General features: G+C 55.5%; 1 protein-coding gene across 4 annotated transcripts in view; it reads right to left on the bottom strand.

Annotated features, from left to right (window-relative positions):
• Positions 1-292: 292 nt before the first annotated feature.
• LRSAM1 (leucine rich repeat and sterile alpha motif containing 1) overlaps positions 293-15,558 on the bottom strand; it is a 30,117-nt gene continuing 14,851 nt past the window's right edge. For 2 of the 4 annotated variants that reach the window (XM_064677168.1, XM_064677167.1), the window contains 15 exons: positions 15,119-15,148; positions 14,017-14,139; positions 12,965-13,104; positions 12,369-12,413; positions 11,236-11,306; positions 9,722-9,821; positions 8,988-9,075; positions 8,241-8,315; positions 6,689-6,769; positions 4,322-4,417; positions 3,638-3,736; positions 2,546-2,677; positions 2,043-2,124; positions 1,641-1,789; positions 293-1,210 (listed from right to left, as the gene is read on the bottom strand). In XM_064677168.1, the coding sequence (XP_064533238.1) occupies positions 1,085-1,210; positions 1,641-1,789; positions 2,043-2,124; positions 2,546-2,677; positions 3,638-3,736; positions 4,322-4,417; positions 6,689-6,769; positions 8,241-8,315; positions 8,988-9,075; positions 9,722-9,821; positions 11,236-11,306; positions 12,369-12,413; positions 12,965-13,104; positions 14,017-14,139; positions 15,119-15,148 (1,437 nt within the window). In that variant the 3' untranslated portion in view covers positions 293-1,084. The remainder of the gene's footprint in view (positions 1,211-1,640; positions 1,790-2,042; positions 2,125-2,545; positions 2,678-3,637; positions 3,737-4,321; positions 4,418-6,688; positions 6,770-8,240; positions 8,316-8,987; positions 9,076-9,721; positions 9,822-11,235; positions 11,307-12,368; positions 12,414-12,964; positions 13,105-14,016; positions 14,140-15,118; positions 15,149-15,558) is intronic. The other 2 variants (XM_064677169.1, XM_064677170.1) reach the window with 2 other exon arrangements.

Genomic DNA, 15,558 nt, shown 5'->3' with positions numbered 1-15,558 from the left:
AGGACAGCACAGAACACACAGTGCTGGGCACTGCCCACCCACCACCTCCACGAGGCCACACACATGAGGTGACCCCAGCACAGGGTCCAAGGTCTCCCAGTGCCTGGACCTCCCCGGGCAGCTCTGCAGTGAGAAACTCCCTTGGAGAAGTCCAAGATCCTCCCAGTCTGACACAGAGAGGAGGAGGGTGACACCTGGACAGCTGAGCACGTGGCAGCTTCACCCGTATTCCACAGACCCTGGATTTCAGCCATCCCCCCCCTCCAGAAGGAAAAAGGCAGCAAACATCCACCAGCAGAAACCAGCTGCAGTTTAATGGCTGCTCTGGGGGAAGGGCTGAGGTGGGACTGGAATCGTGGCAGCATTTTTATACTTCAGGGTCAGGAACAGATGCACAGAGGGGGATCGGTGCCTACTGAGGGTGATGGAGAACTCCCCACACCCCCGTGCACAGAGGAAATGTGGATCTGTGCTGGGAGCAGCCCCAGCCCCCTGCTCACCACCGGATCGGTGCTGTCAGGTGACAGAGACACTTTCTGCTCCAACATGATTTTTGGATGAGGGACCTCCCTGGGCCCCTCTGGCCAGAGCAGGTCCCTCTAGTCTTGGGGCTGCTCCAGACTCTCCCCTCCCACAGGAACTGGGGGTCAGGGAGCTGTGGCTGCAGCCCCAGACACGCTCCTGGGGGTCTCCAGAGCAGAACCTTTGGCATGGCAGAGGTACAAGGCACTGTCAGCACCCAGCACACAGCACGGCCCGACAGAGTCCTCCCACGGGAGATTCCCCACCTCCAGGAAACACTGATGGTGTCTCTGCTGAGCCAGGGGCCTTTCTGAAGGCAAATCCCTCTGCCAGAGAGGAGAGGCACCCAGTTCCATCCCCCAGCGCTCCCGGGCAGGCAGGAGGAGGAGGGGATTCATCCGAAGGAGCCCGAGGTGGATGCTGAGAAGCCATCGGGGAACACGGAGGATGCTCAGACTCCTGGAGCACGGGGAGGGCAGTGCTGGGCATGCTGGGCAGGGGCTGTGTGACACTGGCACGGAGCAGCAGGGGGGTCACCCCGGGAAGGCGCTCCCGGCCCAGCCTACCCGCTGTGGAAGATGCGGACGCGCTGAGCGATGTCCCGGCGGCACAGGGGACACGAGAGCAGCCGCTCGCAGCAGCTCTGGCAGCAGCAGACGTGGCCACAGGGCAGGAAAATCATCTGGGGCTGCGGGAAGAGACGCAGGAGAGGACATGGAGAGGGCTGCTGGCCCCTAACACCCAGCCCAGCCCAGGGAGCTGGGGATGGCCCCGGTGTCAGTGTGGGAGGCAGAGCCCCAGAGCCCAGCTGAGCCCCGGGCTGTGCCGAGTGGAGTGACAGGACACGGGGAAGGACACGGGGCAGGGGTGAAATGACCAGCCCCATGAACACTTCCCACAGCTGCTGGATGGACAGACAGCACAGGAGCTCAGCGAGGTCCTGCCCAAGCCTGCACAGAGAGGGCTCTGTCCTCTCTCCCTCCCTCCCTGCTGCAGCGCCCAGGAGCTGGAGGGACGAGCACCCAGGCATTGCCCTGGGCACACAGAGCCAGGGGATGTGCTGGATGCTGCCCTCACCCCACCCCTGCTCCAGCCCCAGCTGTGTCCCAGGGCCTCACCTCCTGCTCCATGCACACAACGCACTCCGACTTCCTCTCCTCCCACTGCAGCGGTGGGGCCGTGGGGCCCTCGGGGCTCGGGGGCTCCTCCGGGGGAGCACTGGGCTCTGGGGCTGCAGGGACCTCGGTGTCCACCCCCCTCTGCAGCTCTGCAACCACAAACAGGAGGTCTGAGCACCTGGAGAGCTGCCCATGCCCACCCAGCACACGTGGGGAGGGCTGCAAGCACAGGGGTCCAAGACATCGGGAACTCAGAGGGACCAGCTCCATAGCACAGCCCTTCCTGCCCCCCTCCTCACAGAGCAGCCCTGCACAGCTCCACTGCCATCTGACCCACAGACCTCTCAGGTACCTGCTGTGAGTGTAAAACACGTAAAACAGGGAGAAGAGAACTGGGGGTACCTGGAATGGTCTTGGCCACAGCCAGGATCTCCTGAGCCCTCTTGAGGATGGCACGCTGCAGTCCAGCCTCCACCACACCGAGCTGTGGGGCAAGAGCAGGCTGTTAACTCCACAGGGGACAGGGGGCTGATGGCCCTAAGGGGACACTGCAAACTCTGGGGCCTCGCTGACAAGACCCGGCCACGCCAAAAGAAGCCCCTCCACCAGGCACCAAAGCCAGACAAGGGAATTCCCCGGTGCCATTTCTACTTAAAGAGCATCTGAAGGATGTCTGAAGATGCAGCCAGGCTGCAGCTCACCCTGCAAGTCCCTGGGACAGCCACTGCTCACAGGGACAGGCCCAGAGCAGTGGGGGCACCTTACCCTCCTGGGAGGTGACACCCCAGAGCACCAACCCTTGTCCTGCCAGCCCTGCCGGGCACAGGGGGCTGCAGGCAAGGGCAGGGTCAGTCTGTGGTGGTGTTGTTGTTGTTGTCCCACACTGTGGATCTGCTGGCTCATACCTTTTCCAGGTCACTGGCAGTCATGGTGCCAAGAGCCTCCAAGGACAGGCGGTGGTGCGCGAACACGGGCAGGTACTGCTCAGCACAGAGCTCCAGCAGCAGGGCCACCAGCTGCTGCTCCAGACCCTGCTCCTGCAAAACACAGCGTGCCCCTGAGGCCAGGTAGCAGTGTGCTCATCCCTGCCCTGCTCCAGGCATTCTGCATCCCCAACACACGAGAGCCTGAAAGCCCAACAGCTGGAGCAGCTCCGGCCCCAGGGGTTTCATGAGCACAATTCAAAACGCTGCGGTCTGGGAGTCACAGAACACCCTGAGCTGGAAGGGACCCACAGGGATCATCCAGTCCAACCCCTGGCCCTGCACAGACACCCCAGCAATCCCACCCTGTCCCTCAGAGCCTTGTCCAAACCCTCCTGGAGCTCTGGCAGCCTTGGGGCTGTGCCCACTGCCCTGGGGAGCCTGGTCAGTGCCCCACCACCCTCTGGGGGAAGAACCTTTTGCTGAGATCCAACCTGACCCTCCCTGGCACAGCTCCAGTCATTCCCTGGGTCCTGTCACTGCTCACAGGTAGCAGAGCTCAGAGCTGCCCCTCCTGAGGAAGCTGCAGATCATGGTGAGTCTCCCCTCATGAACCAAAGCACCACTCTGGCAGCACCTGCTTTGCCAGCTCTGCACGGGCAGAGCTCAGATCCATCTCCCTGTGCCCACCCTGGGGGCATTTACCAGCACAAAGTCCTGGCTCAGGCTGTAAGGGCAGGAGTGGATCTGCAGGGAAATTTGGGGAGCCAAGCAGAGCCATTTGGGTGTTCAGGCGGAATGAGAAGCCCTGCCTGGAGGCTACTGAGAGTCCTCTGCTGCTGGCCAGCAGTTTGAGGGTGGGACAGCAGCTCCTGCTGGGAACACTGAGCTGGGCAGCCCCATCCCCTCCACGGGCAGGAATGAGGGAGCTCAGAGCCCCATGGGCAGCCCGGGGGCTGTGTGAGGGCTCTGGGCCCTGCTCCCAGGGGGACATGTGGGCTCAGGGGGTGCCCTTGCTCCCCCCTCAATTCAGACATAGCACAACCACAGTGGGAGCAGTGACAACAGCAGCACCTGGAGTTTCAGGGAGAGGGGCTTCTGGTTCAGCAGGCGCTGGTACTGGATCAGCCAGTAGTTCTCCTGCTTGGTTTCACTCTTTGCCTCCATTTCCAGCTGAAAAACAAATTCATTCATTCAACAGCCCGAGGGAACATGCCCAGGGGGGTTTGGGGAAGCTGGAACTGGATGTGCAGGAGGGGAACCCACAGCCTGGGCTGTGCAGGGCCCAGCCAGAGCCCTGTGAGGGGAAATGGGCACTTCTGGCCTTTGCAGGCTGGTCCCACTTTGATCCCCCCCAGCCAGTCCAAACGCATCCCCCCACTGCCTTTGCCCCAGACATTGGGCTCCCAAAGCTCAGGAGAGCCTGGTGTCTGCAGGACTGCAGGAACACAGGCAGGGAGGGCCCTTGTGGGATTGTGCTCATCCCCCCGACAGCAGCCTTTCCTGACAGGGGACACTGATGATAATGGTGCCTCATGCCGCACCAGGGAGTGGTGCTGTGCCCCCCAGAACTCACATGAGAACTTTCTGGAACTGAATTGGCCTCTGGATCTGGACACAGCCCCCAGAGCCCTGCTCTGCTCCTCTTTATTCCCACCCCGCTCTGCTGCCCTTAACTCCCACACTGACCCGGGGACTCTTCCTGCAGCCAACCCAAACGCCTCCTCATCTACAGCACCTAAGGAGGGGCTTCATTACCAGGATTTGTTGCAGTTCTTCCTCCCTCTGCTTCTTCTCCTTGAGCAGCTGTTCCAGCAGGCAGCCGAGTGCCTGGCGCTGCTCCGCCACCGCCTCCTGCAACGGGAGGGCTCTGGCACCCACATGTCCCACCACGGGGCTGCCACCCTGCCCCTGCCCAGCACAGCACTTACCAGACCCAAACCAGGCACTGTGGGTGTGGAATCCCTGTGCTCCACAGCCTGGATCCTCTCCCAGCAGCTGGCACGGCAGAGCTGAGCTGAGCCCCTTCCCTTCAGTCCTGCACTGCCCCGTACCCGGCAGTGCCACCCCCAGCCCACCCTGGGCAGCCCCAGCCCACAGCAGCTGCAGCAACTCCAAATCACTCCATCAGAAGTTCAGCCAAAGGCACTGCAAGTGTTCATGGTCCCACTGCCTGGAATCATGGAATTCCAGACTGGTTTGTGTTGGAAAGGACCTTAAAGCTCATCTTGTTCCACCCCCTGCCATGGGCAGGGACACCTTCCACCAGACCAGGTTGCTCCCAGCCCAGTCCAACCTGTCCTGGTCTGAGAAAGACCACCTGAAAGTAGGTCTAGAAGCCTGCAGGTAAGGACAGGTAAGGTGGGAACCTCCCCATGCCTTTGGGGAGCTTCCTTTCCCTGGGGTCTCACTCCAAGCACCACCAGGTCCCAGGGCCAGGTCAGGCATCCCTGGAGCCACACCCTGGCAACGGAGAGGTTGGTGGGCTTGGGAATGTCCAGCCATGGGGCACCTCTGCATGGCTCAGTCCCAGCTCACTCACACCTGCCAGGAGGATCATTCCCAGTGCTCAGCAGCCACAAGGACTCAGATGTCCATGGACAGAGGGACAAGGATAGAAACTGAAGTTTGGGGAAACCTTCATGGATCATAGAATCCTGGAATGGTTTGGTTGGAAGGGACCTTAAAGCTCATTCGTTCCACCCCTGCCATGGGCAGGGACACCTTCCACTAGACCAGGTTGCTCCAAGCCCTGTCCACCTGGGATCAGCACCTGGACCCTGCACAGGGACAAGATCCTGTTGGACAGAGGAACACCTGCCTGTCACAGGCCAAACCCACCACCAGGTGACCAGAAACACTTTGCTCTGATGGAAGCAGGAGGCATCAGGACCTCCACAGAAGGGAGAGGGACAACTGGTGACCTGTGGGAGCTGTTCCAGTCCCTTCAGCCTTGGGGTGCCCTCCCTGCTCACGGCACTGCAGACACCCGCCGGGATCCTCCCACAGACCTGTGCCAGCCCTTCCCCAGGATGTCTGTTCTTCCCAAACATCTATCAAGGTCATTACTAAAGCACCTTATCCCGGGGTGAAGCACCTGGTTCTGCACCTGGCTGCAGAAAAGCTTCTGCCAAAGCACTTGTGGGCACTGCCCATGCCCTGGGGGATCAACCCCAGCAGGGCCCCTTTGGCTGCAGACCACCAAGGGCAGGGGGATCCAGAGACATCCAGGTGTCCATGCCTCAGTTCCTGGCTCCCAGTGCTGAAGCTGCAGGTGGGTACCTGGGCAGAGCTGTTTCCTGCAGCTCCTGTGTTCACCAGTCACACAACCCTGCTCTCACCTGAATTACACCTGCCTGGGCCTCCCTGGTCTGCCCTGCACGAACTCTGGGTGGTCCTTCACCCTGTGCCCCCCAACACCACAGAGGAGCTGTGTGAGGTCAGGCAGCACAACCCAAATCTTACCCCTGAAGGGCCCAGCACCGGGCTCAGGGGCAATCCCGCCTCAGGTCAGCACTTCCCATGCTGTGTGCCCTGCTCTGGGAAAGGACATGGCCTTGGTACTGACTTGGGGCTGACTGAACAGGTGACCTGACCTGGCACAGGGCACACAGAAGAAAACAAGTGATGCAAAGGCATCGTAGCAAAATTTAAAGCCAAGCTGCTTAAGCTAAACCTGACATTCCTCAGTGTGTGACTGCTGATGGAGGCAGCCCATCAAATGGTGGGATGGTGGGGCAGAGCCCGGGAGAAAAGGCTTAGGAATGAAGGGGGGAGCTGGAGCCATCACTGGCAGGTATTTAAAACCAAAACACAGCACAATGTAAGACATGTGATGCACAGCAGGCAGGTGTTCTGGGGACAGCCAACAACTGGATCACAAACTCCTTCCCCACCCAGCACACCTGGAACTGCCCATCCCTGTCAGGGCTCCTCTGTCTCTCCCCTGGAAAAGCACTGGGATGTTTGGGAGCAGAAGCACAAAGAGGGGCTGGTGGTGTCCTGGGGGGAAGTACCTTCTGACTAAGCACAAAACCACCTGGAAGCTGCAAGGAGCAAAGGAAGCAGTGGAGCTGTGGCAATCCCAGAGCAGAGGGTGGGGGGCAGCCCCAGAGCCCCACGTACCTGCAGCGTCTCTGTGTCCAGTTCTTGTCTCTTTAACTCCAGCTGTGTCAGCTGCAATAACTCTGTTTCTATTAATTTAATCTAAACAGAAGATGAAACATTTTTTACTGACATTTGAAATTACTTTAATTTATGCTCTTTCAAAATGAGGTCTGACTGGTGCCCTGGCAGGGGTGGCACTGCAGAGGTTGGGGGAGCTGCTCATGCCCCTCAGTGATGTGTGTGCTCAGGGTCACTCTTCCTTTGCCTGAGGAACTGTGTCCCCCACTCTCTAATTGTCTCTCTACTCTAAACACCTTCTGTTCATGCCTAGAACCAGTTTGTGCACCCAAACCTTTGCAGCCACTCTGGAAGGCAGAGCCAGAGCCCTGCCAGCACCAAAGCTCAAACTGCAGATTCCTGGGGCAAGGCCCTGTTTCCAGATGCTCCAGCAATCCCATAATGATACCTGCTCTTCCAGGAGGGACAATTGGGACACAGAGAGGTGGAGTGAATTGCAGTGAGTCGCCCAAGATCCCAGAGCAAAGCCAAGATGAGAGCCCAGCTCACCCACCTGCCAGGCCATCGACTGTCCCCAGGCCACCAACACCCGTCACCGACCACGGAGCTCCCTGGCCCTGGGGCTCTGCCCCTTCCCTGCCCCTGCAGCACCTCCAGGGTGGGCTGGCTCCAAGGGTGAAAGGTTCCTTGCTATCAAGGAACAAATCTCCTTTGTCTACAGAGCAAGTGGGATCAAACTGCAGGGCTCTTGTGGGTGAGCTCAGGTGAGGATGGAGAGTTTTCACTCGTCTCCTGGGTGGTCTGTGCACAGTTCAGGGGCTTCCAGCAGAGCTTGGTCACTGGGTGACTAAAAATATCCAAGCTCTTAAGATTATCCACCAAATCTTGACTTGAGACTTCTCTGCTAGTGTCTGATGAGGAGAGGGAAGATTCTGGAGCATTGTGTCAGAAACCAGCAACCCACCTTCCTGCATCATCCACTGCTACCTTCCCACCTTCCTGCATCATCCAGTGCTAATTTCTCCACCAGCTCCTGTTCTTACCCCCAACTATAGCATTGCATCTTTTGCAGAATGGAGCTCACAAACAGGCTGAGAATGGGAAAGAAAAGGTGAACTTATGGCCCAAGGAGCAGTTCTGATGTGCTGGATGGAGATGCAGTAGACTCGTGCAAACAGCAGCCCTGCCAAGCACACAGCCCAAAAGAAATCATAGCTGCAATTGCAGATCACCCCCCAGAGCCAGTGCAGGTCTGTCCTCTAGTGACAGCTCTCCAGTGCTTCACCCACCAGTGCTGAGGTGACTGACTGAAGCAATGGCAATGCCACCACCTCCAGGAATCTAAAACCTGCTTTGACACTCCCTCTCTCGGAGCTGGGAGACTGGAGTTAAACCAACACTGTCCAACTCTCCACTCCAGAGCTCTCAGCAACACCAGAGCCCTTCATGTCCTGCAGACCCTGCTCTGTGCTCACAGCACTTTGCTCTTCCTCAAGAGGGTCTCACTGAACAGCTGAGGATCTGGTTGCTCTTTCCTCTGTTGTTGACTCACCTGGTTCCTGATCTGCCTGTGCATAAGATCCTTCTTCACCTGGAGAGCTTCAAAGGCAGCTTTCTGCATCTCAATCTACAGGACAGGCAAAATCCTGCTCAGTGAGGTGGTTCATGCAGTTGCTAACGGGCTCAGAAACTGCTGCCTGGCAGGGACTCAGGTGCTTGGGCAAGCAGTGCTTGCTCTGGGCAAGTGTCCTGTGACCATGACTGAGAGCCCAGTCTCAACAGGTAAAACCCACCTTACAGACACACAGAGAAATGTTCATGTTCTTCAAACACACATCTGGAATGCTCTGTATGACCCCCACCTCCCCCCTTCAGCAGCACTGAGCCCCCAGGCTGTGCCACAGGGTTGCCAAGGCCGCCCAGCACTTCTGAAAACTGAGCTTTGGAAATGCTTCCTGTGGGCAGTTTGTCCCAAACCACCCAGGAAACCAGCCAAAAGACAGGACTTCTGTCTCAAAATCCTCTCCATCAATCATCAGAACAATTTTGTTTCCCGTGGTCTGTGCTTCTGTTTTTTCTAAAAATTTGCTGCCCAGTTAAAAAATAAAACCATTTTTCTTTCAGCCGTCCACGTGAGTTTGTTAGGACACCAGAGATTCTTAGTTTAGCATGAAGGGTTAAATAAAATAACTTTTCATGCAGCCCAGCCACTGCTGCTCCTGTGACCCACTGTGGATCCTGCTTTCACATGCAGATGCTTCCCATCAATCCCTCATGAGCAGTTTGTTCCCTTCCCTACCTGCTGCAGGATCTGACTGACAGCTTTGTTCTGATCCAGCTGTTGCCAATCCAGGATTTGCTGGAACTTCTGATCCATCTCAGCTAGGCTGCAAGGAGATGGAGTTAATGCTGGGCCTGGGACTCTTGGGGCAAACCAGAGGAAAAGCAGGCAACGGGGAGTGCAGGTGGAGAATGTGTTACTGAACGTAAGGACTGCACAGCTGAAGGCCACAGATTTAACACCTCCTTCCCTACACCCACACAGGCCCTGGGGGGCAGGTCACAGGCTCACAGGGTTGTTTCTGTTCAGTGCCAGATGCTGCCAGATTAAATTTTTCACCTTGTTGTAAACAGAGGGAATGCTCTCAGTACCTACAGCAGCACAAGTCCTACATGGATACACACAGCAGCCTTGAGGCAGCCTGGGAGGTGAGCAAAGGAGCTCTGAGCTGCAGTTTGGCACTGAACTGCCTCTCAAAACAGGAAGATGACTTGTCTAATTCCACCCTCCATATTTAGCAGAATGCAGAAAACAAAATATACAGTGTAGAGAGTGGCAGTTCACCCAAAGTGTGATGAACGTGCACATTCCTGTCACTGGAAGGGGGTTCATTTAGGTGAGTCTGACAGTGTGTTTAACTGTATTATCACATGCTCTTACACCTGTCCTGACACATTCCAGAGGCTACAGGATCTCCTGGGGTATATATGGGAAAGAGCCTTAACAAGAGCAGCCCCAGCCCCCCCCTGTACCTGGAGCAGGCCTGGCTGACGAGGTCTTGCCGACGAGACTCGTAGGTCACTTGGAGGAGCTTGTTCTTGTAGGTCTCAGCCAGCATTTGCTGCATGGCAGCTGGGGACAGAAGGGCTGTCAGTGCCTGCCTGGGGTGGGTGTCCAGGATGGGTACTCACTGCCAATTAACAGAGCCCCTCTCTCATTGCAACCTGCCCTTGCTGCTCCTGTTTCATTCACCTCAGAGCAGAGACCCATCCAGCTGCAAGAATCGTGGCTATTTATTGTGAAATTAGCTGAGGGAACTCCACTCTGCCTCTGCTTGCATCTCTTCAGAGCTCAGTGGAGCCCAGTCACTGCCTCCCAACCCTCAGATCACAGAATCACAGAATCTCCTGGGAAGTAGGAAGGGACGCCCAAGGATCATCCAGTCCAACCCCTGGCCCTGCACAGACACCCCAACAATCCCACCCTGTCCCTCAGAGCCTTGTCCAAACCCTCCTGGAGCTCTGGCAGCCTTGGGGCTGTGCCCACTGCCCTGGGGAGCCTGGTCAGTGCCAACCACCCTCTGGGGGAAGAAATTTCCCTGAGATCCAACTTGACCCTGCCCTGGCACAGCTCCAGCCATTCCCTGGGTCCTGTCCCTGCTCACAGAGAGAAGGGAGCAGTTGGGTTGTAGCTCTGCTGTGCCACTGCCAGTCACCCATCCTTGGGGTGCCCCTTTTCCCTTGCACCCTGTTCATGGTCAGCATGAGCAGAAAAGGCTCCTCAGCACCATTCTTGTTCCCCAGACACGAACCTGGTGGGTTCCCATCTGTTGGGCACCTCTGGAATAAGAAGCACTTTGTGTGTTATATCCAGTCTCACCAGCTCCTCTGGTGACAGGCTGTGGCTACAGCAAGCATGGCTTGTACCTCCAGGAGAACCAGCAGTGAGCTGCAGGTGGAAGCCATGGACCAGCTCTGCCCCATTGCACCGAGGACCACATCAGAATGAGTGTGTGACAGCACAATGTGTGTGTGCCAGAACATCTCCCAGGTGGTTGTCACCCATCCAGTGCTTCTCCAGAGGAACCAGGTCTTCCACAGAATCACAAAATTGGTAAGGTTGGAAATGACCATTAAGATCCTCAAGTCCAACCATCAGCATCACCACCATGTCCACCACTAATCCATGTCCTCAAGTGCTGCATCCACATGTTTTTTGAACACCTCCAGGGATGGTGACTTCACCACTGCCCTGCACAGCCTGTGCCAATGCTGGACAACCTTTTCCATGGAAAAAAAAGTTCCTAATACCCAACCTAAACCTCCCCTGGTGCAATTTGAGGCCGTTTCCTCTCATCCTGTCCCTTGTTCCCTGGGAGCAGAGCCCGACCCGCCCCCAGCTCCCCTCTCCTGTCAGGGAGTTGTAGAAAGCAAGAAGGTCCCCTCTGAGCCTCCTTTTCTCCAGGCTGAGCCCCCCCAGCTCCCTCAGCTGCTCCTGGTGCTCCAGAGCCTTCACTTCACCACCCCAAAGACTTGTCAGGACTCACAGGCCACTTCCCGTCTGCGCAGCTGCTCCGTCTCCTCCTGGGTTATTGCCATCAGCTGCTCCATCCTAATCCTGCCCAACAAACAGCAACAGTTCAGCCACTCCTTCAGACAAGCCCTTCTCCTCCACCCACCCAGCTCAGAGCCTCCAGGCTGGGCAGGTTTGCCCTGCCACCAGCTCAGGGAAGCTGGGCTTAGCAGAGACACCAAAGCCTGGGTGATTTTTTGGTGAGGAACCTCTGAGTTTATGGGAAATAACATAAATTTTGCTCAAAACCATAGGGACAATGGCTTTAGACAAGAGAGCTGGTCTTTCTGAAAGACAGAACATCCACACAGCATGCACACACTCTCCCCAAACACAGTGCCAGTCCTTGGCTTTCCTTTCTCCTGAGGCAGGATGAGCCCTTCCCAGCTGGCCTAAGTGAGCAGTGCCACTGCCTGGCCTCCCTCCTCACCACCCCATCCTTGTCCCAGCACACAAACACACACAGCAGGTCAGGAGCTGGTGTGGTTGGAGAGCAATCTGACACACACTGGGTGGTTTTCATCCAGGTCACTGGGCCCAGCACAGTTGGCTGCAGGGAGGGGGCAGCTCCAGGCAGGGCAGAGCTGGGGACAATCACTTTGGGTGGCAGAGTTGGCTCAGAGTGTTGGCTGAGTGGCAACCTGGTCTAGTGGAAGGTGTCCCTGCCCATGGCAGGGGATTGAAACAAGATGAGCTTTAAGGTCCCTTCCAACCCAAATCAGTCAGGGATTCCATGATTCCATTCCTCCCAGCCTGGACACATTACTGGACCATCCTCATAACTGCCTTGCTTTCCAACAGATGTAGGATCTCTGCTAGCCCTTGACATTGGAATATAGGGTTTTGTTCCCAAACTCCTCATCTAGGACCATTCAGAGATGAAAAAGAGGTAAAATCACCATGTCATCGGGTTTGACAGACTGGGTAAGACCAGGCACATCTAGTCAGGTGTCTTGTCTCCAACAGTGACCACAACCAGCTTCAGGTATGAGAAGAACCTCCCCTGACTTAGGGTGGATTCAGATTGGTGGCTGAAAGAAAGCTCCCAACCCTCTTTCTCCAGCTCCTTGTCCCTTTTCTACAAGACCTTGTTTCAAGGGGACTCACCTCTCATTCTCCAAGGACTTCAGAATGTCTGAACTTTGTTTCTGCCTGTAAAAAAAGATAAAACAAGAGGTTTTCATCAAGATGAGCAGGACTCCTGGTTCCCCAGAAGGCAGAATCACAGAGTCATAGAATATCCTGAGTTGGAAGGGACCCACAAGGACCATCCAACTCCTGGCCATGCACAGAACAGCCCCAACAATCCCACCATGTGCCTGAGAGAAAACAACTTTGGTCCCATGCACAGCAGAGCAGTTTTCTGCAGGCTGGGCACCTCACATCAGCACCAGCCATATGGAGATCCAGCAGATACAGGCAGTGGCACCCTAAAACACCTCACATTTGCACCTTCCACGAGGAATTCAAATTCCTTCCACAGCACTGCAAAATTCCAACGTCACACATGTGTGAAACCGGTTTTTTAAGGTGCAAATTCCTCTTGCTTTAAGTGGGACTTTGGCACTCCAAGATCTAAAGCACCTTTTCCAGACATCGATCCTGATCAGCTCCAAAACACTCAGAAAGGGCAAGATGAACCACTCAGAATGGGACAAAACCACCTGAGCCCCCCAGGGACAGGGAGCAAGGCAAGAGCCCACCTCTGGTTGTCCTCCAGCAGCTTGTGGATCCTGCTGGCAATGCCCTGCTCCGTGAGCTTCAGCTGCTGCAGCAGCTTCAGGCGCTCGCCCTCCAAATAGCGCTGGTGCTTGGTGAGCCCCTCCTCCAGCCTCTGCTGGTCCTACCAGAGCAAACAGGGACAAAGGGGGGGTTTAGGGACAGCAGTGGGTGTTGTGGCAGGATAACCCTATAAGACCTAAAATGCAATCAGAGAATGCAAACAGTGTCAGCTCTCTGGGGTGAGTCACTGGTGGTGCCAGGGTGTGGGTTTTGATGTTAAACTGTGCTAAAACCAGCCTGGGTCACCAAACCCCAAACACACACCCTGCTCTTTGAAGTTGGATGTGACAGATGAGCTGGGAGCTGGCCTGGGAATTTGTGACCAGCAGTCAATCACTTTATGCTATAAAAGCCCAGTCCCCCTTCATACAGTCAGGTTCTTCTGCCATAACCCTTCTTGGGCGTGTGTGGAGCTTCCTCTCTTGGTGGGGATGCCCAAGGACACTCCTCGAGGCTGAGGGAAAGAGATCTCCCCACAAGTGTTCATCTGGGTGAGTTACATCAAATCTCTACTTAATAATTATTTCTTTTTGCCAGCTTTAATATAATTCCTTCAATAATTGCTCCAATATAGTGCACTGTCCTATCTTATACTGCACTACTAGTAGTTTTACAGTTTTTATTGTGTAGTAAATCATTCTGATTAAGATCTTTTGTCTGATCATTTGTAATAACAAATGATTCATTTTATATACACATTCTCATTTTGCCAATCAATAAAACCTGCAGGACAAAAGTGGTTCAATCACACCTCTCTAATTCCTTAAATTCAAACCACTGACCTAATCCAAGGCTAAGACTGGATCCAGCCACCCCCAGGCTCCTCTCTGAGAAGGGTTTAGAAAGCCAGGGAGTTCTTTCTGCACCTTGTGACTCAAGGGCAGGACTTCTTTAATAAATTCTTTAATAAATGTCTAAGCCTTCCACTCCCCCCACGACAGGGGTCCTGTGCAGGGCTCCCAGGGGGACCCACCTCCCTCACTGTCTGCACCATCTCATCCTTCTGGCTGTGGAGCTGCTGGACCAGCAGGGCGTGTTCCCTCTGCCCCATGTCCAGGCGCCGCTCGAATTCCAGCTTCTCCTGCATCTTTTGTTCCTGAGAGGAATAAGGAGAAAGAGGAGTGGCAGGAATCAGAAGGCTGCTGGCTCTGGTCCTTCCCAAGTGAGAACATGCTCTGGCAAAAACACCAACCAAGGCAACAGCAAAAGGAAGGGAAGCCAAATGGCAAACAGAAGGCTTGCGTAGGGAATGGAAACATTCTCCCCTTAGGAACCCAAAAATTACAGAGAAGCTGCTGCTCTCTTTAGGAGTCTCCAAACTCCTCACAACTCATTTCATCACCAGGAAGCTGAAGTCCCTGGGCATCCACTGATACTGAAACAGCCAATACAAACCCCTGGAGGGAAGCCCAAAATGAAGGTGGGGTTCAGTTCCAGATGGGAACAGGACTCCCTTGTTTGAGGGAAGCTGCTCGAGCCAAAGGCAGCAATGAACTGCAAGGCAGGAGCTTCTGATTCTTTCAAAGGGAGCCTTGCCCAGGGGAAGAGACAAGGACAGGGAAATAAGAACAAACTAAAAATGCAGCCAGGTGAGGGGGATGGAGGACAGAAACAAGGAAGGCTGGGAGAGTGCAGGAAGGGTGGTACTGTGAGCCAAAGGGACCGGGTGGGAGTCAGGGAGGGGCTGGAGTTTGGGGCAGGGATGTACTGAGCAGCCTGTGCTCACACACATCTGCCCACCCCATGGGAGAAACAGCTGAGCTTCCAGTCCAGAAAGGCAAGAAAAAGCCACCTGGTGTGAAAGCCCCCAGATCCAGCTCTGCAGCCTGATTTCAGCTGGGGCTGCTCACTCACAGGGGGACAGCAACACCTCAGCTCTGTGTGTCACACCAGGCAGGCACAGATTCCCCCCTGCTCCCACTTGTCTCCTGCTGTGACAAGTGAGCAGCTTTGGGGGTTTATGCAAGAACTCAGATCTCAAAACACTCAGTTTTGGCTGAGAAACCAGATAAAGAGATGGAAAACAGAAAGCAGAAGCAGACCCAGACAGAGCATTTGTAGGCATTCATCCTTACCTTCCTCTTCTCATACTCCGAGAATTTGTTCTGAAAAATAAGCAATATCAGCAGACATTTATTCCCCAGAGGACTTTTTCTGCAGGTATTATTAACCCTCATTCCATCTTCCCCTAACTGAGTAAAGACATCCACCACAGGCACTGGAGCATAAGCCCAAAGTCAGTCACTGAGGCTTCTCCAGGGACAAAGACATTGGCTCTGTACTTGCCAAAGAGCACAGAATTAGCAGAGTTCCCACAGTTATTGGCCCAGCCTCACCTTCCCCAGGGAGGGGAACACGTCCAGCACTTGGCTGGGAACCACAAGGTTCTTCTGCAGTTTGCTGTCCCCCCAAAATTACAAGTGTTACCACCCTGCACATCCATGTCACTCACATTGTCACCCCTGCCCCTTCACTGCATTGTGGCTTCCAAGCATGGATTCAGTTCTTTGGGATG

Source organism: Pseudopipra pipra, chromosome 20 (assembly GCF_036250125.1).
Source record: "Pseudopipra pipra isolate bDixPip1 chromosome 20, bDixPip1.hap1, whole genome shotgun sequence".
NCBI lineage: Eukaryota > Metazoa > Chordata > Aves > Passeriformes > Pipridae > Pseudopipra > Pseudopipra pipra.
Note: the sequence above shows the minus strand (reverse complement) of the source record. Positions and strands in the feature narration are given on the sequence as shown.